Source organism: Solanum pennellii, chromosome 2, assembly GCF_001406875.1.
Source record: "Solanum pennellii chromosome 2, SPENNV200".
Taxonomy (NCBI): Eukaryota; Viridiplantae; Streptophyta; class Magnoliopsida; order Solanales; family Solanaceae; genus Solanum; species Solanum pennellii.
The window spans coordinates 52839636-52866081 of NC_028638.1; the positions used below are offsets into that span (position 1 = coordinate 52839636).

At 36.4% G+C, this 26446-nt stretch overlaps 4 protein-coding genes across 4 annotated transcripts; 3 read left to right on the plus strand and 1 right to left on the minus strand.

Moving 5' to 3' along the window:
• Positions 1-3677: 3677 nt before the first annotated feature.
• Positions 3678-6802, plus strand: LOC107010769 (caffeoylshikimate esterase-like). Its single transcript, XM_015210051.2, has 8 exons — positions 3678-3859; positions 4472-4501; positions 5153-5276; positions 5352-5498; positions 5696-5826; positions 5905-6042; positions 6171-6269; positions 6441-6802. Exons 1-8 carry the CDS (start codon positions 3716-3718, stop codon positions 6657-6659), a joined length of 1032 nt encoding a protein of 343 aa, XP_015065537.1. The 5' UTR covers positions 3678-3715; the 3' UTR covers positions 6660-6802.
• A 1610-nt stretch (positions 6803-8412) lies between these two features.
• Positions 8413-11539, plus strand: LOC107011594 (protein ABA DEFICIENT 4, chloroplastic). The gene is made up of 6 exons (XM_015211160.2): positions 8413-8613; positions 9214-9445; positions 10141-10241; positions 10526-10654; positions 10738-10826; positions 11218-11539. Exons 1-6 carry the CDS (start codon positions 8566-8568, stop codon positions 11366-11368), a joined length of 750 nt encoding a protein of 249 aa, XP_015066646.1. The 5' UTR covers positions 8413-8565; the 3' UTR covers positions 11369-11539.
• A 295-nt stretch (positions 11540-11834) lies between these two features.
• Positions 11835-17897, minus strand: LOC107011593. The gene is made up of 11 exons (XM_015211159.2): positions 17554-17897; positions 15975-16167; positions 15783-15868; positions 15418-15502; positions 15001-15079; positions 14740-14873; positions 14546-14632; positions 14349-14452; positions 13639-13769; positions 12479-12589; positions 11835-12182 (listed from the first exon to the last, which is right to left on the minus strand). The coding sequence occupies exons 1-10, from the start codon at positions 17610-17612 to the stop codon at positions 12480-12482; spliced, it is 1068 nt and encodes a 355-aa protein (XP_015066645.1). The 5' UTR covers positions 17613-17897; the 3' UTR covers positions 11835-12182; position 12479.
• Positions 17898-18319: 422 nt separating this feature from the next.
• On the plus strand, positions 18320-26311 carry LOC107011300. Its single transcript, XM_015210727.2, has 8 exons — positions 18320-18808; positions 19172-19216; positions 19382-19511; positions 19635-19716; positions 19800-19848; positions 20092-20189; positions 25544-25682; positions 25809-26311. The coding sequence occupies exons 1-8, from the start codon at positions 18482-18484 to the stop codon at positions 25968-25970; spliced, it is 1032 nt and encodes a 343-aa protein (XP_015066213.1). The 5' UTR covers positions 18320-18481; the 3' UTR covers positions 25971-26311.
• The last annotated feature ends 135 nt before the right edge of the window (positions 26312-26446 follow it).

Consider the following 26446-nt stretch of genomic DNA (forward strand, 5'->3'; position numbering starts at 1 on the left):
TCATTAAAATTTGTCTGAAGGGAAACCAGTAGATGGTAATTGGTATAGAAACTTGTAACGTAAATGCAAACAAAAGAAAAGCAACCACTTTTTTTGGCACCTGATGAACTTTAGATGTGAAAGCTTGTTTTTTGTTTTTTTGTTTTTTTTTTCTAATTTAGAGATTAAAACTTTTGCATTCACTAGACATGTGTCTTTGAAGGAAGGTTCTGGAGGACTTAAAGTGTGTGTTAGTTTTTTTTAATAGATAACTTAAAAGTTAAGAGATAATTATAGTTTGTATTTGAGAATGAAGTTGCAAGTACTTTGATTTTTTTCATTTTGAAATGAAACATGGCAACGAGATTATGAACTGCTAGCTTTTATAATATAATTGTGACTGTTTGAACATTAATTAGAAGAGTTGTTTTCACAATGAAACTAAATTTAACGGAAGTTTATGAAAGCAATTTTATTTAAGGAATGTTGATCAACTCTTTTAGAAATAGTTGAATCTGGGAATAAGCACTAAGAACCCTATTTTCTTTTTTATGGGGTCATTTCTTTTTTGGTCACGGACATCCCTGGCAAAGCACTTAGCTTCCGATTTTTTGACAGAGAAAAGGAACCTAAATCACGAAGAAGAAGAAGAAGAAAGTATGCTAATTGGGAAAATTAATGAAACTTAGCTAAGATTTATAGTGCTGTCTTTATCGATTTAGAGAAAAGAAAAACTTAAATCACGAAGAGAAACCTATCGGGTGATTGGGCAAATTAATGAAATTAACTAAGATATCTAGTGCTGCAAAGGCCTTACTATGTGAAGATCTCCGCGGAGATAGAATACGAAAACCCTAAGCAGATGGATGGAGAAGAATCCATTTTGTACCATCTTACATATTTTCAAATTGTCAAAAATTATGAAAACCCATTCAGGTGCATTTACAGAAGGCAATAAACAAATTGATCAACTATCAACCTAGCCCCTTGCATAAAAAAAAATTGCCGCATAAAAAATACACAGGAAAATTCAAAATCTTCTTTTTATTGCTAATTAATGTCCAAAATTTTTGTCTTCTTATTTTCTTTTTCTAGTAAATATTTTCCCTTATTGGACATGTTCTTATAGTCAAATGATCATTCAGCTGGTAAAGTTCCTGTTATTTACAGTTCATTCAGAAAAATTCAAGCCATAACAACCACAATTTGCTTTAAAATTGTTGATGATGATAAACAGGTTAATTAATGTTTTTCAAAATATACAATTCAGCCATAACATCCTGTTAATTAAACCACATACGAACATGAATAATGAAAAAGAAATTTACACCATTAGTGGAATTCATTACAATTTACAGTCATTGGATATAAGTTAAATCTCTTTAAATTTTCATTATGTCACAGAAGCGTACATTTGAAGCAGTGGTAGGAAATAAAAACACTGGCAGGATCGGTGTAGAAAGGACAGAAAAGGTAAGTACGACAGTTGGTGAGTAATATATTCACTCAAGTTTTCTGGTAGTCCTACATTGATGAAGTTTGATATGAAGAAGACAGTTATAAACATTTAAGGTAATGACAACAAATGGCTGAATTCCAATATACTGAAGGCACAAGGAGTAGGGTCTTTTATATATCGTGTGATTTACACATCAATAACTACTATATTTCGATTTTTCTATGTTACTCCAGTACTTGATGTTTACCCTAATCTAGTACAATAGATTAACTACATTGATTGTTTAAAAAATCTTTATATTGTCAGTATTTACGACTTCTATCCATTAACTTAAGCATCAAAGCTATTTGCAGAAACCACAGTAGGCGGCAATTTGCAAACATTTCACTGAACAACTACCTTGAGGATGCTAACTTTCTTAGACTAGATTCATGACCTTATTAGCTCGTAAATCCACACATATGCCTCTCAAATTTAAATGATCTTTAGCAGTAGTGTTGTTCTCGCTAAATCCATACACATCATTGAGATCTCTGATATATATATATATACACTATTTTTGAGCATGTAAGATTGCATCTACTTGAAATTAACAACCTTTAGCAGATGAAAATGTTGATTTCCATAGGTTTATCGAAAATAACATAACCTCTGTATCTCTATGAAATAGGGATAAACTCTGATACGCACTCTATTCTCCCTAGATCCATTACGTACACCAGGTAAATGTTGTTGTAATTCTCATCTAACCTAGCAGAGGTTCCAAACCCTACAAAAACCCTCAATTCCTATTGAGGTAAAGAGACGAAAGCAACAAACATAGATTTTTGAACTCAGTCCAGAAATATTAAGTAGTAATAGTAGTACCTGTTTGGAAATGAGATCCAAAAATTATGCTCGGACTTTTTCAATTCAGGATCTCAGCTTGATTACTATTCCTCCATTAAAATCCCAAATTAAATACAGAAGGTTAATTCACTGTTTAATAAAAATTGATGGAGAGAAAGAGAAATCACCTGAAAACTGAAGCTGTAAAACTCATTTAGAGCTGCAATTTACTCGACGAGATTTGGGACTCAGCAACTTGAATCACATGATTAGTGCCACAATTGATCGTCAGAATCAGAAATTAATCGGCTCTGAGAAACATAAACAAATCTCCATAAACAAAATTTTGGATAATGATGCTTAGGAAAAAAAATTATATTCATCGATTTCTCCGTCCCTTTTACTTGTCAGACTTTTTACTTTTACTTATCATTTTTTCTCAAATTAAGAAAAGACGTCTATTACTATGTCTCAATATTTTATTGACAGAGTTAATATATTTGAAAAAAATAAAACCTCTATAATAAATAAATTGATTTTGAAATTCAGTCAAATAATATTATAAATTCATGAATAAATTCATCATATATTAATTATTATTTTCTTAGTAGATGGATAACTAAATAAAGAGAGTAATAAATTAAGAGTTAATTAAATTGTAAGAGAACTTATTTATTTAAGATAAACATTTATATAAGTTATATTACTCAGTTTCTAAATATTGTCCATTTTGACAAACAAAAAAAAGAATAAAAGAAAATATATATTATACTTCCAATTAATTATTTTTTAAAAAAAAAAGATAAAATCTTGAAATTCTAAGAAAATTTAATTCTTCTATCATAATTAATATAAGTAAAATGATAAACTCACTATTATTTTTTTAGAGGAGTTAATTCATATCCCTTTTAGTTTACTACGATAACATTAATCCCTTTCTTCTACTTATAAGTGACGATGATTAATAAAGTCATCTTAAATTAATTGAAAAGTTAAGTGAATCTATTATTTAAAATACTGAATTGTTATTATATTATGGATTTCAGATTAATTTATGATATTTTAATATTTGCTATTTAAATTTTGACTATCTAAGAAGAAAAAAAAAACATTCTGAATTAAATATTAAATGTGAGTATTATTATTTTTTTGTACCATGGCCATCAAATTAATCAGGCCAAGTCATATCATATCCCTATTCCTCCGTCACTAATCCACATTTCAATTCTGTTTTCTATTAAATAATCCCAAATACTTTTCTTTTTCTTCTAGAAGTGTTACATCATACTACCTTGTGTTTCAATTGACTACTCATCATCAGATCCTATGTGCATTAAATTCCTAGCCCTTTTTTAGTTTCTTTCTGCCTACAACTTTTTTTATTTATTTTTATTTCTGGGGAAACAAAAGGTTCATTATTTCAGTGTGGAGTAACTAGAGGGTTCTGTCATGGGGAATCAGGTGAAATTTCCAGGTATTAGTGATGAATTACAGAAGTTGTTAGATGCAGATATGGACAACGTAGAAGCCAGGCGTTGTGCTAGAGAGGCATTTAAACATATTCAGCTTTCAATTGATCATATCTTATTCAAGGTAGATTGTCTTAATTCCTCATTCTCAATATAAAAAATGAACTTTTTGCTTCAAAGTTTGGATTTTTATTGGTATTGGTCTATGGTGCAAACTGCAAAGGAACTCAAGTATTTGTGTGTGATAATACTTTATAATAAAATGGTTCTTGCTCAATAGTAGGAAACAACTTATCTATACCTCTGGAAATAATAACATGCTCTTTTATATGCTGGTGTCATAGCTAGCAACTTATATATTGGACTTGAATATGTCGAGCCTTTAGAAATTCTTCAAGCTCTAGCAGATCGACGGTACAAAACTACTTTTGAAAGAGAACCCTATTCCATCTATAGGAGATACTCGTTTATTCAGTATAGGACCATCCATAACAGTAATTTCTAAGTTATTGTAAAGTAAGAATTTATTTGGTTAAAATTATTTTATGTATTATGCACAATAAGATTGTTATAACTTTTGAAGTTGAGACTTGGTATGCATATTTTACCCTTGCCGTCTACTGTAATGGAGGACTGAGTGTTTTCAAATGGGTGTGATATCATACATGGAAGTAACGTGTTTCGTACTGATCTTTTATGTTTTCTTTAATGATTGCTTCTTCTATCTTTGCACCAGGTACCAGATGCTGGATTGAAGATGGAGGAGGTAAAGCTTATGCTCTTATTTCCTTTTTTCTAATGTTGTTGGAAACGTGTTGACGCCTTATTGCCTGATTTTCCTTACTAAACCGTCAATGTTGTTAGCTTGTTCTGTACTTTGTGGTCTAGTAAGTTATGGTTTCTTTCTACTTTTCCTTTTCAATGTGAGAGATGAGTTTAATAAAAATATAAACAAATAGAAACAACAACAGATATAGGGATCTAATGCAAGAATTTTGTATTGGCTCTGCAGTTTTAGTAAATGCTATTTGCGTCACTTCTTATTTGATGAACTGAGATTTAGCGTAGGAATGATAGGATTCCCTAAGAAGAATCAATTGTGATTTAGTTTCCGTGTTTAACTGTCAACCTTCTATTTTGATTATGAGAGGATTCGTGCTCATATTGGAAGGTCAAATGCTTGGTTCATAAGATTATAAGCTCCAAAATTTATAACATACCATCAGTAACCATAGACATTTTCATATATATTGTACTCATTTAACTTCTAAAGCAAGTGACGAAGGGGATAGTTTGGGAAAGATGACTCAAAGCGAGAAAAGTCTATTTTAGTGTACAAGTTATTGACATTTGGATGTTATAGCCATAATATTGATGTGATTTACATTGTACAATTTTACAACATTCTGTGACGCAGTCTTATGAGGTTAATTCTCGAGGGCTTGAAATCTTCTCCAAAAGTTGGCTTCCAGAGACACGTCCAAAAGCTATTGTCTATTTTTGTCATGGTTATGGAGATACATGCACTTTTTATGGTGAAGGTTTGTAGCTTGCAAAAGCATTTAAAGTCTCCGACAAGTTATAAAAGAATATGTAATGACTATCCTTATCTTTAGGCATTGCAAGGAAATTAGCATCTTTTGGTTATGGAGTAGTTGCCATGGATTACCCCGGATTTGGGCTTTCAGAAGGTCTTCATGGTTACATACCAAGTTTTGACCAGCTGGTTGATGACGTCGTTGAGCATTACTCAAAAGCTAAAGGTATGACTTAATTGGATAACCAATGAACCTACTTCATCATTAAATGGATTCTTCATAATAACTTCTCCGTGTAAATTTTGGTATTTCGATTAGCATCAAGCAAGATAGACCTAACATGACTTGGAATGTCATAGCATTTTCTTTTTCTTCTTGGCACTCTACTGTAGAAAAATCTGACAATTAATAGTTGGTTGCAGAAAAGCCAGAGTTCCGTAATCTACCAAGCTTCCTATTTGGGGAATCCATGGGTGGAGCCATAGCTTTGAAGGTGCACCAGAAGCAACCTAATTCTTGGAACGGTGCTGTTCTTGTTGCACCTATGTGCAAAGTATATCTCTGGAAAATGCTTATCTATTCTTACTGATGCCTCTGATTCATATAGAGTGATGACTGGTTTGTCATATAGATTGCAGATAACATGGTTCCATCATGGTTACTAACACAAATTTTAATTGGTGTCGCAAAGTTTCTTCCAACGCAGAAGCTAGTTCCGACACAGGATGTAAGAGAATTGGCAGTCAGAGATGCAAAGAAGAAAGAACATGTACGAAATCACTTTGTTTTCGCTTCCAGTAGTAGGACTATCTTGATTGGTTGAACATCGTATTTAATTGCGCTGATACACCCCGCCCATTTCTCATATAAGATGTAACCTGTTTCTTCTGTGTGCAGACTGCCTATAATGTCATCTCTTACAAACATAAACCCCGTTTACAGACCGCCCTGGAGTTAATGAATGTTACAAAAGAGATAGAGGGACTACTAGAAAAGGTGTGTCACGTGTTTCAACTTTTCCTTGAACTAGTGTAAAAAATTCATCACTGTGTTATATGTGAATATCTTCCATCTATACTACCAGGATAAGCATATGTCTGAGTTACAACTTCCGGTGCAATCTACATTTTTATATCAAGTTGTTAGATAAATAGTATTATTTTACAGGTATCTCTGCCATTGTTAATCTTGCACGGGAAGAGTGATCTAGTGACCGATCCATCGGTTAGCAAAGCACTGTATGAGAGGTCAAGTAGTTCAGACAAGAAACTGTTCCTTTATGAAGATGCTTGTCATGCCTTGCTTGAGGGTGAGTCGGATGAAATGATACTTCGAGTCTTTGGTGACATTATGTCATGGCTGGACGAGCATACCATCTCCTCCTAGCCATTTCTGCAATGTTTGTGTTTCCTAATTTATCTTGTTAGATTTACATGAGCCTAAAGGACCTTTGTTTGAGTTGTGACTTGTACATGAAATGCAATGCAATGTAGTCATTCTGAATTTAAAACTTTTCAGGACATAATCAACTGTCTTTAATTTCTCAGTGTGTTCGATACGATACCATATGTTATCGTGGAGGTAAGATTTTGACCAAGGGTTCATCTTAATTTTACTAGAAATGTATATTCATTCACCATTCTCGGGTTATCAATTTTGTTTTTCCTAATTTTGGAGAAAAGGATAAACCTGTCAGAAGTTGGACCAATAAAAAGAAAATCCAGAATGCTTCCTTATAGTTATAATGGTCCACATTCGTCTTATTTATTTGTCTGGTAAAAACACATGTCATATAAATGGAAATTAATGGAGGATTTGTAGAGCTCACAAAAAATATTAAAAATCAAATTATATAATTGTATTGAAATTTTTGATAATTTAGTAATTCATTCTTTGATATAATATTTGATAGTAAAATTTTGAAACTATGATATTTGGATTTGGTATGAGATATTAGTATAACATTTGATATTCGGTATTTTCTGAATATCAAATTATTTACTTAATGAAAGTCATATATATCAATATATTCATCACTCGTTAGTACAAGTCCAAAGAGAAAACTATATATACTACATAAGCATGTATAATTCAAGTAAATATATAGTCGATTTTCTATTATATCGTGCTTTCACATAAAAAATAAAAATGATGAGAGAAATAATATAACCAAATACCATATCAAATCAAAAATGCATTTACCGTTATTGAATTATCAAATCGAAATTTAAAATTTTGATATTCAATTTTAAAATTTAAAATTATCAAACTTAAAATTTAAAACCCCCAAATCAAATATCGAATGCCGAACACTGGATCTAAAAAATTGGAATAGAGAAGTAAATGGAAGAAAAATTCACACATTAGTTGAAAAGAATCATCTTTCCATATATTCGATTTGGATAAAAGAATGAACAAAAAGGAACAATAAAATTAATTTGAATAAACTCGAAAGTCACATTGCGTAAATGACAATAATGGCCCCTTATGTTTGAGGCTAGAACTATGGAAAACAAAGAAGAGGAAATCAGTGAAAACTCGCATTCATAGATACAACTTTTTCTTTTGAAGTTTTTGTTATATTTTTAAAATTTATTTATAGAGTCTAATATAACTATTTGAGGTTGCAATTTCTGCTAATTTATGAATATTTATTATGAAATTTTTTATGTTGTATATTTTAGAATTTAATAAAACTTTATTGATATTTATGATTATTTAAAAAAAAAACAATTATTCTTCATCAAATTTAACAAACATTAGCTGTTAAATATTTGACCGGATACTAAAAATTTAGTTTTTTTCTGATGATGCAAAATTGTTCAATGCATACTGAAGGGACTATTTTGAACCAACCTTAAACATAAGGGACCATTTTTGTCATTTAAATTTGGTAAAATTTTACACTCTTCGTATTAAAAAGGATGTTCTAGTTTAACTTGAAACAGAGTTTAAGAAAAGAAAGAAAAACTTTTTAATCTTGTGATTTTAAATTAAAGTTATATCAAATGTACTAAAATATCCTTTAATCAAAAAAGAAAAGGATTCATTCTTTCAAAATAGGGATATTCTTTTCGAAACGGCGGGAATATTTCTATGAAGTCGGTCTGTTTCACCCTTATATATTTCATCAAGAGGGCCAGGGGTCATGATCAATTTAGATGTGATTCTGTTGGTGAAACCTCTCCTTACTGTACTTGCTATGTTTAATTTTGTTTTTAAGATGGAATGAGGATGCCATTTTTGCTTTAATTCTTATTGTTGTTGCTCCCAATTCTCATACCCATCAACCATGGCCTTATCTTCTACTTGCTTTTCTCACTCTCAATTCTCACTCAAGGTATGCCCTTTCTCTGCTATTCTCCATTCATAGATTGTACTATAAGTTTTTCTTCATTAAATTGCTGTTTATTGTTCTCAGTTTTTTTAATTCATACCTGGTATGTATGTTAAACTGATACACACACATTGTTTGCTACTTGTACGGTGTGGTTAGATCTGAAGTTTCTCCATTGTTATATGATTACATTGAAATTGAAAATGAAAATTTGAGTGCAATTAAGACGCTAGTGAAGTCTTCATGTAGATAGTGCTGAGAAAATATCTATCATTTGAAGATATTTGGCAATAGGCAGTGTTTGGAAGAAAAAACTTTGAAGAATGAGGTGCTAGTGTTTGGAGGTTTAGTGAATTGAATGTCAATCAGGTACCGTTGAAGTCTCAATGTCATTTGAATTATGCTATAAGAAATTAGGCGTGGTGTATGTGTATTGCATGCCAAGCAAATCTTCAATAAAATTAATCTACAATTGGTAATGGAAAAAAGAAAATGAGGTTTTCCATCTCACTAAGCACTAACGAGTTTGAAGCTACAATGAAATTCCAACCCTGCTAAACGATTGTTCTATTAGAAGTAATCAATCTCTACTACTTACTGTAGATGGACTGCTGGACACCTGCTCTGTCGTCAAATATCCTATGTTATATCAGGAGGAACCAGCCTCCATCCTTTACACTTCAAACAATAAACTCAAACCTTTTAAGTCAACAAGTTCAGAAACGAAGAACCAAGCATGGCAATGGATGGAGTTTCCTCGGAGGATCAAGAGTAATGTCTCAGCCTAACCTCCAAAATCTTCCACAAAGAAGAAGCTACAGGGTGTCTGCTATGTGTAATCTTTTCTTCCACTGCTTATCTTTATTTCTCAACTCGTGTCATGCTACTTCCTTTTTGGTTCTTTTTGGATAATTCTTGGGAATCAGCTATGTTCGGTCAGGAATGTGGTTATTTACAGTCATCTCATAATGATGCGCTTTAGGCTATTATGACACCTACCTGCCAAAACATATGTTTAATCAACAAACTGAATTCAAAAAATTTGTTACAATGCTTATTAACTTTGTACAAATACTTTTATGTGCCCACTTGGCTTAATGTCCAAACCTGTTATCCTCCTATTTGATGAACCAGGAAAAACAAATTCAAAAAGAAAAGTACTTCTAGAAGTATAACAATTTGCTGTCTTCTTTCAATCTGGTTGATAATAGAAATATCTCCCACCTTGTGCCAATGTTCCGTTGAAATCTCGTTTCTCTCATTACGTTGCTGGATTTTCTATCTCATGTCAATCGAAGAATATTCTTACTTGCTAATGTAGATGTGTAAACTGCTAGTGTCTTACATTATACCAAGAGACAGTTTTGATGTATTGTATATGGAATATCAAATTGATCTATTTGATTATAAATATATATGTATATAAATATATATACATGTTTTTTAAGCTTCTTATTGTTTACTCTCTTTGCAAATGTTTCAGTGTCATCTATTTGAACTTTTGGTACAACTGATGTCTTATTTTTACAGGGTTGCCTAGTTCTCAAGTAGCTAGTAGTGTCTTTACACTAGGAACAGCAGGCGTTCTTCCATTTTACACCCTCATGGTTGCAGCACCTAAAGCAGAACTTGTAAGTAATCTCAGTTCTGTAAAGCAACACTATTTTTTTTATTTTCTAGAGAGTATGCCCTGTGGATATATTATCAACTTAGGAAGCTCTTGTTTATTTCTTTTCTTGGAAGAAATAAAAAGAAAAGTTACACATGCCAAGTTCTCTCTCCTTATGTCATCCACAAAAGTAGAAGTCATGGGGCATGATTTCAGTTGCATTGATTTGTGATCTAATTGCAAGATACTGATTTTGTGCCTTTCCAAGATATATTGTAATAGGGCATAATTAAATACTTAATGCAGACCAGAAAATTGATGGATAGTGCAATACCATATATTGTGCTCGGACTTCTGTACGCATATCTGTTGTACTTGTCTTGGACACCAGATACAATTCGGCTGATGTTTGCTAGTAAATACTGGCTTCCAGAGGTTTGTTCTTGTACTTAACAAATGATAGTTATCATCTTGTGCTGATACCGTGATTTAGGCTGTTGACATTTCATTCTGTTCAGCTGTCTGGTATAGCAAAGATGTTCTCCAGTGAGATGACATTAGCATCTGCTTGGATTCACCTATTGGCTGTAGATCTTTTTGCTGCAAGGTCTCTCTCTTTCTCTCTCAAAACCACACTTCATTATTGTATATGTGTTGGATTGTCCCATGTTAGTTGAGGAAATGGCCAATTGTCTCTTTATAAGGTGGACATGTTGGACAATCCTCATCTTATGAGCTAGTGTTTGGGGTTGTGTTGGAGCCAGCCGGTGATATTTGGTTGTCCAACACTAGTTGAGGAATGGACTTCTCTTGCCTCATATAATCTTGGCCATTTCTCAATTAATGAGCAAGCTTTTAAGATTGTGTTAGGTTCAAGGTCATTTCCTTAACAGTACGTTTGTGCAGCCAGTTGTTCTTTTCTGATCCTATTGGGTTGAGGGAAAAGGAGGAAGGTGCCCTTGTTAAAGTATTCTAATGCTGTTTTTTACTTGAAACAGGCAAGTTTATCATGATGGCTTGCAAAACGGTATAGAAACGCGTCATTCTGTGTCTCTCTGCTTGCTATTTTGCCCCATTGGGATTGTTATTCATCTCCTCACCAAAGCTGTACGAAGTAGTGCAGAAAAAACAGTGCTTAGAACTCACTGACAGAGATTCAACAATTGTTGCCTGTTAACGACTAATGTAACTGTGAACAAAGGGTGATCTTCATAAGTGTGCAAATTTGTATATCATTGATCCAACACTGCTTGAAGCATTCGAATTGATGAGCTCTCCTTATATTTTTCAGTAAATCTAAATTCTTTTAAGATGGCCGAATGTCAGGTTTCTTTCTTGGATCGTTACTCCTGCCAAATAAAAAAACGTTTCTTCTTCTCCAATCCAATTACTGATAGGACGCAAATAAGAATTTCTCATCTCATATTTGCTATAAACATTGCCTATAATTGACATAATGTTGAATTTGTTCTAATATCAGTGAAAAGTAACTCTTCCTAAAAAGTTGGGTACTCTTTCTGGTCTCTGAAGAATCGCTTGGGTTATCTCATGGGTTCATACACATGCTCACTATATTGTTTTCCTCATTATTTCATTCAAATTAATCAAGAACTGGTAGAGAAGAAAAGAAAAGGTCCATAAAATATGGGAAGGTATATATACTGTTTGTACAAATATTTCACTAACCATGTTGGTCATATAAATCAAAACATAACACAAGTTCAATGTAGATGCAACATGGCAACCAGCAACGGGAATGGCACAGAACTTCTCTTCTTGTTATGTATATTCTTTGATGTGCTCTCCATGATTCCAGGCACTTGATATTTGGGCATAACTGGGAAGTACTGATATTATAAATAGTTTCAGGCCAATTACCACGACACAATAAGGAGTATCCGGAAAACATGTTTCTCCTCATTTGCATCACTGTTAAGTGTCAAAAGTATGATAGCTATTGCACCTGGACAAACAAAAACAATGGAAGTTCAGAAGGAAGCACCAGTATTCTAGTGACAGGGTTTTGAATTTCGTTACTGCTTACTGTAAATGCTCAAAGAAGCAAAAGCTAAATGCCACCAGAACATCATACTAACTATGTAGCTGGTCAAGAAAATTGTCTTCATTGGCTAAGAATCCAGAGATTAATTTATTCAAAAGCTGATCATTGTAACCATCTTCCAGAAAGAGACATGGTAATAGCTGAACAAAGGTGAATATAAATTAAACAACCATATTATTTGAGAAATGGTTGCTCACATCAAGTAGGAAGTGGAGACATTTCAACTTGATCGTCCAAGATGCCATTGGAGCTTGAGCCTTGGAAAGAATCTCTCCTAGAACGATCCAAGGATGTAGCTTCATATATGCCTACAAGATTTAGAAGTGAGACCAACTCACTAACCAATAAATGACTCAGGCAAAGTAAATCTCAAACAATAACATGTGTGTGTTTGTTTTTTGAATTTTGGGTGACGATGCAATAACAGATGATGATTCAACGAAAGAATTTTATGACTGCAATAACATAGAAAAGTATTCCAAGTTTGACGGAACATCTCAACATAAAAAAATATGATCAACTTCAATTCTTCAGATTATTCTCTAATGACTCTACGTCATACTCATACCTGTGATGCAAAAAGTATCACCTAGAGAAGCATTTGAGTAAACACATTATGACAAAGAATTTCTTCTACTTTTTGATAAGGTAAAGTAATTCATTATGCGAAACAAAATAGAAGAGATTGAATAATGAACTTGTTATCATAGTCAGGTCGAACTTCTTTTTTTTAATAAGAAGGTCAAACTCAATTCCAATGCCAAGTGAATGCATTTTTTGAGAAGCAATATTGGGATGGATGAAATATCTCACATTTGAGTTGGAGAGCAACTCTTGGATAGACATGTTAAATGCATTTACCAACTCCATAGTCCATACTGAACTCTCGGGTGTTCACTTACAAGCCTCTTAAAGTCCATCCAACTTGTCAACTCTAATACAAAAGTCTACAAATGTCTTTATTTTGACTGAAGAACTAGTTATGAGATGTCTCTTAAGGAATTGAAATGAAAAAATGCTTCTTAATCCTTTAGGTGGTAATGTTCATCTTGAGCATCTCTTCTTTTTCTGCTGAAATGTTAGTAAGTCCACTACAATTTGAAACAACAACCTTTTTTTATTCAGCATGGTCTCAGAACTTATTCATGTTCAACAATCATTATTTGACAGATTCGATTAGCAAAGCAGTCCGATATGCAGAAATAGCTGTGCAGAAAGAAATTGGAAAAGATGAACCCCCACCCCTCTCACCATCAACAACAACCCCAGTATAATCCCACAAGTGGGATCGAAGTGGGTACGATATACGCAGACCTTACCCCTCCCCACCCCGAAAAAAAGAAAGATTGCATCATACCGATTCCCAAGATGGCAGCACAAACAAGAAAGCCGAGTAACGAGAAGTCCATTTTATATACTATCTCCATGACAATGATGCATCCTGCCGCAACCAATAAGTGCCTTGGAGAAGAGAAAACCATATGCAACCTACGAATGGACAATAATGTAGAATTTCCATATGAGACTGTTGACTTGCAGGTCTAGGGAAGAAATCAAATGAACTCAAAGAATATACAAAAGGAGTCAGAACAGAAAACGCTAACGCTTCTGGTGATATGAGCTAACATACCCAAAGCTGTAACAAAGACCAGAATATATGCTTCTCTTACTTGAGCTCCATCAAAGACGACAAAAGTAATAACTAAGCAGGAAGGTAAAGCATTTACTCAACAAAAGTTGTTCTTACCTTGCAATGGTCCACGACATAAAAAGTAAAGATGGAAAAATGAAATGCTAGCAGAAGAGAGGGAAAATGCATGCAAAATAAGAAGTCATGAGTCAATGCTGACAGGTAATTGCCAGTAATGGGCTGTACGCTACCAAGATAAAAGATATGAAGAAGACACAAATAAATTCATATTCCTTGAAGAAACAGAGATCTTTAGACAATCAGGTAAAATCGCTAAACATTAATTAATAAGGTGACGGTATTTGCTATAGCAATCAGTTAAGAGTTGGTAAACTAAATAATCTTACAAGGATCAGAAAGAGATGACAAAAGATTACCTCTCTTCTGCGATGCTATCAATGTAAAAAATCAATATCATCCCAAACAAAATGGTGCTTGAAAAAGCCCAGGCAGAAAAGGGCAGCTCTACATTGTTAGATCCCTGAATATCTCCACACAAAGAGGGAAAGCAATTTAAAAGAAGAAGAAGAGATCCTTAACAACATAGCTACTGAAGGTATCAAACTGTACTCACTATAATCATGTCCCACATGGCAACAGGAAACAAAAAGCATGTCGCAGAAGTAAGGGTTATGGCATGGAGTCGCCTCTTCAGTTGGTTCTGTGTAAATGAGATGAGAAATATTCAAGGATAGATTTACTCCCTCCTTGATGTACCAGATAATAGAAAGTTTAGTGGATCAAATAGCTTGATGGGACTACACAAACCTTAAGTGAGACCCTTCTTGCGATCACCCTCCGAAGTGCTGATAAGATTCCAGCAAGAATGGGAAATAACATTTCCTTCATACCTACTAGCTGTTCAGTATGTGCTTCATCATCAGAGGAGGCATTGCTAAATGGTATTTGTTTGTTAAGTTCGTTGCTACATAAGATTCAGCGAGCGAGAAACAGAGAAGGAAGTTGAAGAACAAAGTGCTAATGCAGAATGAATTCACTAGAGCGAAGAGCTCAATATAGAAAGGATATGAAATGGAGAATATGTAGCCATTGCCCATCCTTGTGATAAAAAGTAGAAGGATGCAAGCATCGCAAGGAGTCCACCAACCTGATGATGGAGAAAATAGCAACGAATTACCACCCAAGAAAATGCAGAGTGAAGTAGAAAATTTTCCAACTGCTTTCTTTCTAATAAGTAAAATAATTTCAATTGTTTAATCCCATTTTCTACCATAACATAAACTTATAGCAACTAGATCATAAAGAGAAGAAATTAAGTTTCCTAGTGTGAGTCCAGTACGAAAGATACACAATAAATTCAAAAGAGACAGATCCACAACAAGTTCATGCTTTCAATAATCAGAGAATTATATCGCATGAATGTATGAGGATTCTTTTATAATTTCAAAGCAAATAAATTAATACAGTAGTTAAAAAGAAGTATACCTTTTTCCAAACATGGCCCCCCCTGCCATACAGTACCCCGGATAATACTCCTAGAACAGCACCAGAATACTCACCCAATATGGCCCTGATTGAATAGAATATTTAATCGCAAGGAGGCACTAGATAATTAACATAAAAAGAAACAATTTCAGACAGATGACCCAAGCAGAACCATGATATGTTTTCATGTATAGACAGCCACAAGGGCAAGACATAATGATGATATGAAAGAATTTGCGCACAAAAATTACCTACCATGTGGTTAATAGTGCCAGAGTTACTAATAGGAAAAAATGAACCATGCATAAAACAAATTCAAGAAAGGAAAAAAGTGACAGTAAAATATCACTCAACCTTGAACTTACCGAACGGGACCACAAGATTTAAGGCCCTTTCCCCACAAGATGAAGTAAAGAGCTGTTATACCACCATTTACAACTGAAGGTACCACCTGCCGAAAGAAAGATTATCAGCAAAAACGCACAAGTGACAATGAAATGACCTTCTGTTAACTTTTTGACATTTACTAAAGGAAGAAAATGATAGCTCTACTAGACCTGTGTATTAGCAAGTGCCCTGCCCTTCCAAGGCTTTTGCGCTACTAGAAACCAGATGCATGATGGAAGAAGACAGCAGAACATAAATAGAACAACTGAAGCCCCTGTCTGAGACAAATAGCGGTACATGGAGTAAACTGACCATATTCTCATAAAGTTCCCAACAACATGGATTATTTGCAAGGGGGTTTGCCTACATTGATACAAGTCTGTCAGTAATAACTTCTAAGGTAATATGGAGCAAGACTCACAGGCAGGAGGCAAAACTTAACACATGACTCAAAACTACATTAATAAATCCATTTTCACCATTTCCACTTAAAGATCAACAATTGATAGCCTTATTTACATAAGAGTGTTGGAAACTTGCTTCACTAAAATTTAAGAACTCAAAACTAATAATATAACAGGATTATCCATCTGTGCTTCTAACTATTTATGAACTTAGCCAACTCCTTGAGAATCCACAATGAGGAAAAGCAGAGGTCTTAAATTCGAATCCCAATGAAGGCCAAAATACTAGGTGAATGCTTGTTGGTGGGAGGTAGAGGATACCCCGTAGAATAGTTGAAGTATGCCCAGCTGACCGGTCACCACCGTCACTTAAAAAAATCTTGAAAAGCCATGATTTGGATAAAATGACAGTATTGTTCATTATGAAAACAAAGGTTGCATATCTGAGAACATAATATTGTTGGAAGGATCCATTATTCCGCTTGGCCAATTTTCAACCAGCTTTTAGCAGGATGAACTCCAGCATTTTTAACTTATTCTCCACCATGTTTAGACTCAATCAGCTGATGAAGACAATGGCCCTATTTTGGTATGAGATAAAGAAGAGAAACATCTCTTGGTGAAAGCATTTTGCAGTGCTTGGTTGCCAAAATTAAATTTTGTATTCAAGGGAAAAAGTTTCACCAAATAGGCGGAAAATATACACCTGCCATAGGCTAAGCCATTCCCACTCCACTCTAGATTTCACTCACTACTATCAACATGTAACCATTATTTCTCCTCTTTCCTGCAAATTATTATTACCAAACCAGTATGCATCATCCCAACCCCAACTATCTACTACTACTAAAATGTACCATCTTTATCCCTTACCAAATGCTGGAAAATAACAAGGAGATAACTTTCTCTGATTAAAAAAAAAAGAAACACTAATCAGGGTCAAAATATGCATGCTTCCAAATCTTGTTTGCATCCGTAAAAAGAAACAAAAAAATGATATTAGAAAATCAATTGAACGGTTAACCAGTTAATACAATCGTAAATTGGACATCGAATCAGCACATTTCTATGGTAAACCCTCGAAACTCCAAAAATTGCCATGAGAGGGGGAGGTCAATCACCTCCGTCTTAGCAAATAGGAAAAATTCACACGAATCCTAAAGTTTAAATCTTTCAAATAGATTAATTACAAACCGAACAAAGCACCATTTAGAATTAGGAAATTCCAAATCAAAGTAAGCAGAAATGCACTGAATTTAAAAAAAAAACAATAATTTCAGAGAAAAATTATAAAATCAAAATATAATTAACATTCGTGTCTTTTACAAAAGGATATATGACATACCTCATGGTAGCAGAATGAGATGAAGCGCGATTTTCTGAAAGTGGCTTCGGAGACATCATTTTTTCAACAATTAATTGTTTTACGCTTCAATGAATCAATTGAGAATAAACTGAGTTTAGTGGTAAATGCAGAGTGAAGAAGAAAGAGAATGCGAATCTGTGAGTTGAACAATGGAGAAAATTCATCAGCTTGGTGAAGGAGTGCAAGTCCATGAAAGCCGATGTTGATCTCGACAGCGAGAACCTCCCTCGATCCGCTCACGTGGAGTTTGGGCTGAATGTTGTTGGACTTGCATAATTGGGTCTCATTAATTGGGCCAAAGCACATTAATGGCCCAACTGTCTTGGCCGGACAAGTTGCAGAGATAGCCTATTGAAGGACCACTATTTAGGGCACAGACCAATGTTGCAAAATATTTACCTCTCGAGAATTTTGAATTAGCACGAAATTTAAGAAAGTAAAAAATATATTAACTGTACTAAAAATATTATTTAATTTTGTTATTTTAAATATAAAAATTAAAATTAAAAAATATTTAAAAATCATTTATTAAATGATTAAGAAAAATTAGATCAAACAAATTGGATATTTAAACCGTTTTAGAATCAATTCAAAACTTGTATAGAAAATTATCAAAGTCAAACTTGAATATGAAATTATTTATTTAGATTCGAAATTAGACTTAAATCTTAATCATCCTCAATTTCATACCTATATATTTTGAATTCGAACTACCAAATTTGATTTCAAAATTGTATGTGTGATTTTAATGTTCAAATTTGAAGTTAGCAAGTACATTAAGCTAAAGTCACACACTCAAAAAAAATAATCGATACAAGTAAAAAAGAAACAAAAAATTCCCAAGTGATAAAGTGAGACGGAAGAGAAAAAGGTAACAGAAAGCAGTTGGAAATTGTAGTGAGAAACAATGGCTACGCTCTGTACGTTGATTCTTCCCAAATTTCCTCAATCGAGAGGAGTATCAACAACTCGTTCTGTGTTAAAGAGGGATCCCAAAATGAAGGTTCCTTATGAACTGAAGCATGGACAATCTCGTCTTTTTCACAAGCTTCCCTCTGGTCTAAACATGGAGGTTCTCTACCAGAGAGGCAGTGACCAGATAAGATCTACTAAAAACTCACCTTTAGTTTTTGTTCATGGAAGCTTTCATGCTGCTTGGTGCTGGGCTGAACACTGGCTCCCCTTCTTCTCCCAAAATGGATATGATTCTTATGCTCTCAGCTTGTTGGGACAGGTAACTCTTGTGTTTCTACAACTGCAATTACATGAATAAAAATATGTAAAATAGGATAAAATTCTTAGATCTCATGGTAAACTGCTTAATTTCTTTTCGGTACTGATGATCGATTAGCCGACTGAACTAATTTGCAGTTTGATTTATGTTCAACTAAATGTTTACCTTAGAAAAGACCTGATAATGTTGGAAGAATTGTAATCTCAGATAAATATTCAGCTTTTGTTTACTTGATCAAATAGATACCACTAGTTACTTCGCCAAGATATTTCATTATCATTTAAATGGTGAAATAGCAATGCAACCCTATCGAAGTAGCAAAGGTACGTTATTAATGTATATGTACCCTTTTGACATTGCCAGGGAGAAAGTGATTCACCTGCTGCTGCAGTTGCAGGTACCCTCGAGGTATTTTACATTTCTTTCTGTTAGATTCTTGTTGGTTGTCAATCAGGAAGTTGCTTGAGTAATAACATTTACGCTGAGCTGACATTTCTCATTCAGGTTTCTCTTAGTGCATTGCTGAAACGGTTTTCAGTTCCTTCTAATTCTGTACTTTGCTGCATTCAGTAGACACATGCTGGTGATATTGCTGACTTCATCCACAAAGAGATCAAGTTGCCACCAGTGTTGCTTGGACATTCATTTGGGGGACTAATTGTTCAGTATTACATTGCAAATATTAGAAGAGAAGCAGTAAAAGGTCATCGTGTTTTTGTTATTGTTTGCAAACTAAGGCATACTGCATTTTCTACTCCAAATCCAAAAGTTCCTCAAAGTGGTTACTTCTACTCAATCCATACAGTTTGCTCTTTTGGTGCTACAGGTTCTGATTCAGAAAAGAAAAGCTTATTCCCCAATCTTTCTGGAGTGGTGCTCGTTTGCTCAGTACCCCCTTCCGGTAATAGGTGACTTCCTCTACTGAAAAAGCATGTCTTCCATACGAACTTTGTTTTCACTCAATAACTTGTTTCCCTTTTATTTTATTCAGTGGTTTAGTATGGCGATATCTCTTCTCCAAGCCTCTTGCTGCTTTCAAGGTTTGTCTATTTAGTTTAAAGAAACCATATACACACTTATCTCAGATACAGACTAGCATTTACTAGGGCATACATATGTACATAGTGAAGCCACTTGGACCCATTCTTCCTGTTTCGATTTTTCTGTGAATACTATCGATGATTAAAAAAGTGGGTGAAACGTCATCTGTTTTCTTTTTGCCCCGTTTGCACATCCTCGTTTTTTTTTTCTTTTCAAAATGGTGAATTTGATATTTCGAGCAGGTAACTCGGAGCCTGGCAGCCAAAGCTTTTCAAACATCTTTACCGCTTTGTAAAGATACATTTTTCTCAGCAGGAATGGAGGATCAGCTGGTTGCACGGTCAGTCAATTTAGAACTTAGATGGGATTTTTTTTTAGAACTTAGATGGTTATTGTTTTAGATATCAGATGAAAAAGTAAATGACTTGATAGACAAAGACCTTCGTAGAACTCATTTCTATGTTCTCCTATAACTGGTATTAGGAGGATTTTGAAGATGCCTGTGTACTACTAGATAATCTAAGTGAAGGAATATTGATTGTATTGAAGTGTTAATCTAATAAGGGAATACATGGGAGATATATATAGGAGATATAGGAAGGAGTACTAATCCTAATAGGACTAGGATTAAGGAGTACTAATCCTAATAGGAGTAGGATTAGTACACAGTAAATACTAATATTATTTAATACTATTTATTTAATACTATCTGTTATTATCCCCCCTCAAGCTGAGCTGAGCGGAAGCGAACGGAAGCTTGGAACTGAGGTAATCGTGCTGTCGGCTCGGGAGAGGCTTGGTGAGAATATCAGCCGGTTGTTCTTCAGTGGGTACATACTGCACAGTCATGGTGCCGGCCTGAACTTCATCGCGAACAAAGAGACAATCGGTATCAACATGCTTCATTCTGGTGTGTAGGACGGAATTCTTGGCCACACAGATGGTTGATTTGTTGTCACAATAGAGAGCAGGAACAGTGTGAGTGGCGCGGAGTTCGCGAAGAATATATGTGACCCACATGGTCTCAGCAGCAAGAAGAGCAAGGGCGCGGTATTCAGCTTCAGTCGAGGACCGAGAGACCTTGGGTTGTTTTTTTGTACACCAGGAGATCAGGTTCGGCCCCAAAAAAACGAGAAACCCCGATGTAGATTTTCTGTCATTTTTATCATTCGCCCAATCTGAATCTGAGAAACCCCGAAGCTCCAAGTCCCCGGGTCGAATGAGTAAACCACGACCAAGAGTGCCAAAAATGTACCTGAGAATGCGTTTTAGACAATGGTAATCATGTTCACTTGGTTGATGCATGCGCTGAGCAACTCGGTTGACAGCAAACTGGATGTCAGGACGGGTAATGGCCAGATACTGTAGAGCCCCAATGAGGCTGCGGAAGTGGGTGATATCGGCAAAGGGGGTGTCGGCTCCATTCGTAGACGAAGAGACTGCCATCGGTGTTGGTTGACTGGTGCATTTTTCCAGTCCAGCTTTCTGCAACAGATCTCGAGCATATTTTGACTGATGAAGAAACAAGCCGCTGCCTGTCCGAGAAACCTCCATTCCCAGAAAATAATGTAACGGGCCAAGGTCCTTCATTTTGAAGGTAGTATGCATAGCTCGAGTGACATCCTGAATGAGAGCTGCAGTAGAGCCTGTAATAATGATATCATCTACATAGACAAGAAGAATGACTGTACCGTGTGCTGAATGTCGAGTAAACAGACTCGTGTCGTGTACGCAACACGTGAAGCCGAGTCCCTGGAGGAACGTTTTCAGACGTGTGTACCAAGCACGGGGGGCTTGCTTGAGCCCATACAGAGACTTCTGGAGTTTGCAAACATGTTGAGGGAAGCGGGGATCAACATAGCCCGGTGGTTGCGTCATGTAGATAGTTTCATCAAGCATGCCATGAAGAAAAGCATTGGAAACATCCAACTGATTGATGAGCCAATTGTTGCGCACGGCGAGTGACAGTACCAGGCGAATGGTTTCCTGCCGAATAACAGGACTGAATGTCTCGGAGTAATCAAGCCCATACTCCTGATTGTAGCCTTTAGCAACCAAACGAGCCTTGTACCTGGAAATACTGCCATCCGCATTGTGTTTAATTTTGTACACCCATTTACAGCCCACTGGGTGCCGCCCATGGGGCTTAGGTACAAGAACCCAAGTTTTCTGATCAGTCAAAGCCTTAAACTCGTCATCCATAGCATGACGCCAATAAGCATTTTTTGAGGCAACAGAGTAGGTTGTTGGTTCACTATCGGGAAGGGGTGTATTTGGTAGTATGGTAGCCTGAAAGGTTTTGGGTTTAAAGATACCGGCTTTGCCACGGGTTAACATGGGATGAGTATTGGGGGGTGGCACGGGCGGTGGTGATTCGGGGGTGGCCGGGAAGGACCCAAAACGGATCGGGCTGGAGATGTTGTGGGTATGGGGTGGTTCGGGTTGGTTGTGAGTGTGGGTGGTGGTTGCGGGTGTATTGTGGGTGACGGTCGAAGGGGTGATGAGGGGTGGTTGGGTAGTGGGTGGAGGTGTGGGGGAAGGTGGTGAGGGACCCTGTGAGTATGTTGGAAAAAGGGGAAGGACGCCAATGAATGATGTATTTGTGGAGGAGGAAATAGACTCGTAGGGAAACTCATTTTCGACAAATTTGACATGACGAGATATGTAGACTTTATGAGTTTGTGGGTCAAGACAGCGATAACCCTTGGAGGTAGGATGATAGCCCAAAAAAATACAAGGACGGGATCGGGGTTGTAATTTGTGAGTAATATGAGGGCGTAGCCAAGGGTAGGCAAGACACCCAAAGACGCGGAGGTTGGTATAATTGGGAAGTTCTTGGTAAAGGAGTTGATAGGGTGATTTGTTGGAGAGAGTGTGACTGGGCATTCTGTTAATGAGGTAGTTTGCGGTGGCTAGAGCTTCTACCCAAAAGGAGACAGGGAGATGAGATTGATGTAGAAGAGTAACCACCGTTTCAATGAGATGGCGATGCTTACGCTCAGCCACCCCATTCTGTTCGGGAGTGTATGGACAGGAGGTTTGATGTATAATTCCCAGGGATTGCAGAAACTGGCCAAAGATGTTATTGACATATTCCTTTCCATTGTCACTTCGAAAAAGTTTAACATGAGAATTGAATTGTGTTTTGACCATTTTTTCAAAAGTGACAAAGGTGGTGTATGCCTGTGATTTGTGTTTTAGTGGGTACAACCAAGTGTATTTTGTAAAATCATCCACAAAACAAATATAATAGCGAAAACCAGCAAATGAAGGAACAGCAGTAGGACCCCATAGGTCAGAATGAATAAGTTGAAAAGGTGCAGTTGTACGCTTCTCAGATAAAGTAAAAGGTAATTTATGAGATTTAGCAATTGAACAGGAGTCACAATTGTTTACATGAATGGAAGAAAAACCTAATTGAGACATTAAAGAATTTATTATTTGAGTAGACGGGTGACCCAGACGACTGTGCCACAACAGACTGTGGCCATCAGCCGAAAGAGCCACCGGAGCCACAGGAACGCTTTCTGAAACTGGGTGGGCAGACGAACTTGTGCCAGGAAGAACGTACAGACCATGCTCACAGGGGCCCTGAAAAATCACCCTCTTGGTAGTATTGTCTAGGATCTGAAAATCATTAGAGGTGAACAAGAGTGAGCAATTATTGTCTTTTGTGAATTGGTGAACTGAAAGGAGATTGGATTTAATAGAAGGGACGTGGGTAAGGTTACCTAGGTGAAAGATAGCGGTGGGGGTTTTAATGGTACCCGTGCCAGTGTGAGAAATATTAAGGGACTCACCGTTGCCAACAGTAATACCATTGGAGCCATGATATGGATTTGGAGCGTTAAGCTTGGATAGATCAGAAGTAACGTGCATGTTGGCCCCAGTATCCAACAGCCATTCAGAGGAAGGGCCGGCTTGAGATGCATAATTGGCACGGTTATCACTATTTCGGCTCTCCTCATACCGAAACCAGCAACGAGCAGCGGTGTGTCCTGTTTTCTGACAGATTTGACAAGTTGGACGATCCCGCTCGTAAGTGCCCTGCCCGCCGCTGGAAGATGACTGCCCGCCGCTGCCGAAGGAGTGCAGGCTGTTGTTGCTGCCGTGCTGCTGACCGTCGTACGGCGGACGACTGCCCTGCCGACCGCCGCGCCCGCGGCCTCCGCTGTTTCTGCCGTAGCCGCCGCGGCTCCCCTGCCGGCCGCCACCACGCCCCCCGCGATAGTTCTGGCTTGCGGTGAGGGCAGTGGCCGGCTCCATAACAGCGGCTTCTCGGAGAAGAAGTTTGCTCTCCAGATCCACGTTGATTTCTTCACTTTTTAGCCACGAGGAGAGAGTAGCCAGGTCAACGGGCGTTGGACTGATGCGAACCGCCTGTTTAATGGAGGAGTAAGCTGATGGGAGCCCCCGAACGACGCACATGACGAGATCTTTTTCGGGAATGATTTCGTTCACGGTGTCGAGGGCTGTGATGATGGTGGAGACCTCGTCTAAATACTCCGCCATAGTTTTCGTGCCTTTGGTAATTGTGTGGAGACGATCACGCAATTGAAAAATATGAGAGTGGGAAATTGATGCATAGCGTGTTGCGAGGGCCGTCCACAGGGCTGAAGCAGTTGTGTAGGATCGGACGTGTTTCTGAACCGTGGGAGAGATGACCGCAATCAAACATGATCGGATCTGGCCATCCACGGCTTTCCAGGCGGCATGGGCCGGATTGGTTTTTTCTGATTTGTCCGTGGCGGTGATGACTGCCGGCGGCGGTTCTGTGCTTCCATCGACGTATTTGAGAAGGTAATTGGCCTCAAGGGCTGTAAGAACGGTGATTTTCCATGTAGGGTAATTTATGTCTGATAATTTTTCGGGAATCAGGGCATGAAGATGCCTGAGAAGGAGTTTAACTCCAGAAGGAAGTGAATCGAGAGGATCCACCTCGGTTGTCATGGCTGCCGCCGCCCAAGAGAAGAGAGGGAACGATCGGTGCCCTAAAGAGAGAGAAAAAAAAAACCTAGAGAAAAGAAGATCTAGGTTTTCTGGCTCTTGATACCATGAAGGAATATTGATTGTATTGAAGTGTTAATCTAATAAGGAAATACATGGGAGATATATATAGGAGATATAGGAAGGAGTACTAATCCTAATAGGACTAGGATTAAGGAGTACTAATCCTAATAGGAGTAGAATTAGTACACAGTAAATACTAATATTATTTAATACTATTTATTTAATACTATCTGTTATTACTAAGAGTGGCAAAAGTTGACTTTAAACATGTAACCCACTTGAGTTATTCCTACCACTTCCCAAGTATTAGTAACTTGAACTGAAAGTTTCCTGGTCGAATTGTAAAGATCTGGTAACTGATGCATATACTATTCTAATGTCAGCTTGAGGATTGCTCTTTTCAAAAATCCACTAATGTGAATTTTCCGAGTTACTCAATCTCCAGTTCGGATAGTGGTCATCGAGTTTACGTTAACATTTTGTTCTGTGTAGTTCCTAGATTATGTTTGTAATTTTGTTTGAATATCAAGCTCGAGAGTTATGTTTTATATTAAACAGAATAGATGATCTCGCTATGCATCTTGTTCTAAGCATTACATGCTGGAATTATACCTTGACTAAATCATCTATGTATACACAATGTTGTCTTACGGCAACATTTGCCTTTTCTTTTCTCCTTTTTAGTTACCAACAGCTAATGACTGAAAGCTCAAGGATGCCTTTGTTTGATCTAAGAAAGCTCAACGCATCTCTTCCTGTCCCTCGACTTGAGGATCCTGCATTTAAAGTACTCGTAGTGGGTGCAAAGGATGATTTCATTGTGGTAAGTTCTTGGATAATCTTGGAAAGTATTTGCTAAAAGATGTTTCAAATTTTGCAGCGTTTTGTAAAATCTGGAGCTAAATAGTCCTAGTATTCTGAAAGTAACATATGAATGTGATTCTCTCAGGACATGGAAGGACTCAATGAAACAGGAAGATTTTATGGCATCCCAACAGTCTGTATTGAAGGGGTTGCTCATGATATAATGATAGATTGCTCATGGAGAAAGGGTGCACAACCGATCTTATCATGGTTAAACAGCTTAAATAAAGCTGGGACACAAATATGAAGCCCGTGTTAATGTCCGGTTTTTGTTGGCTAGTTGAAACAACTGCTTTGGCCTTAGATTCAATCAAAGATTGAGAGGTTAAGATAGGATTGAGTTTGTGCTCTTTTTTTATTGGCTGTGGAGATCTCTTGGATATAGATTGATGTCGAGAAACCAACAAAACGGAAAAAGTAGGTTCAGTAACATGAAATTTTTTGTTAGAAGTTCATAAACAACTTCTTGATTTGGCTTTGATATCCATCTGCTGTTGAATCTTGTAAATTCTGAATGAAATGTGAGGTTTGGTTCCATCAGACACACTTACATGGCTTGAGAATAATATTTTAGGGATTTCTTTTGAACTTCCACTTCCTAGAGAATATATATTGGCATTCATTAACGAGTGTGCTTCAACTATGGTGCAGCTATTGTTGTGTATCCCAGCGAGATGAATGACAATGCTAAAGGTTAAAGAGGGGACTAAATCCATCAGATAA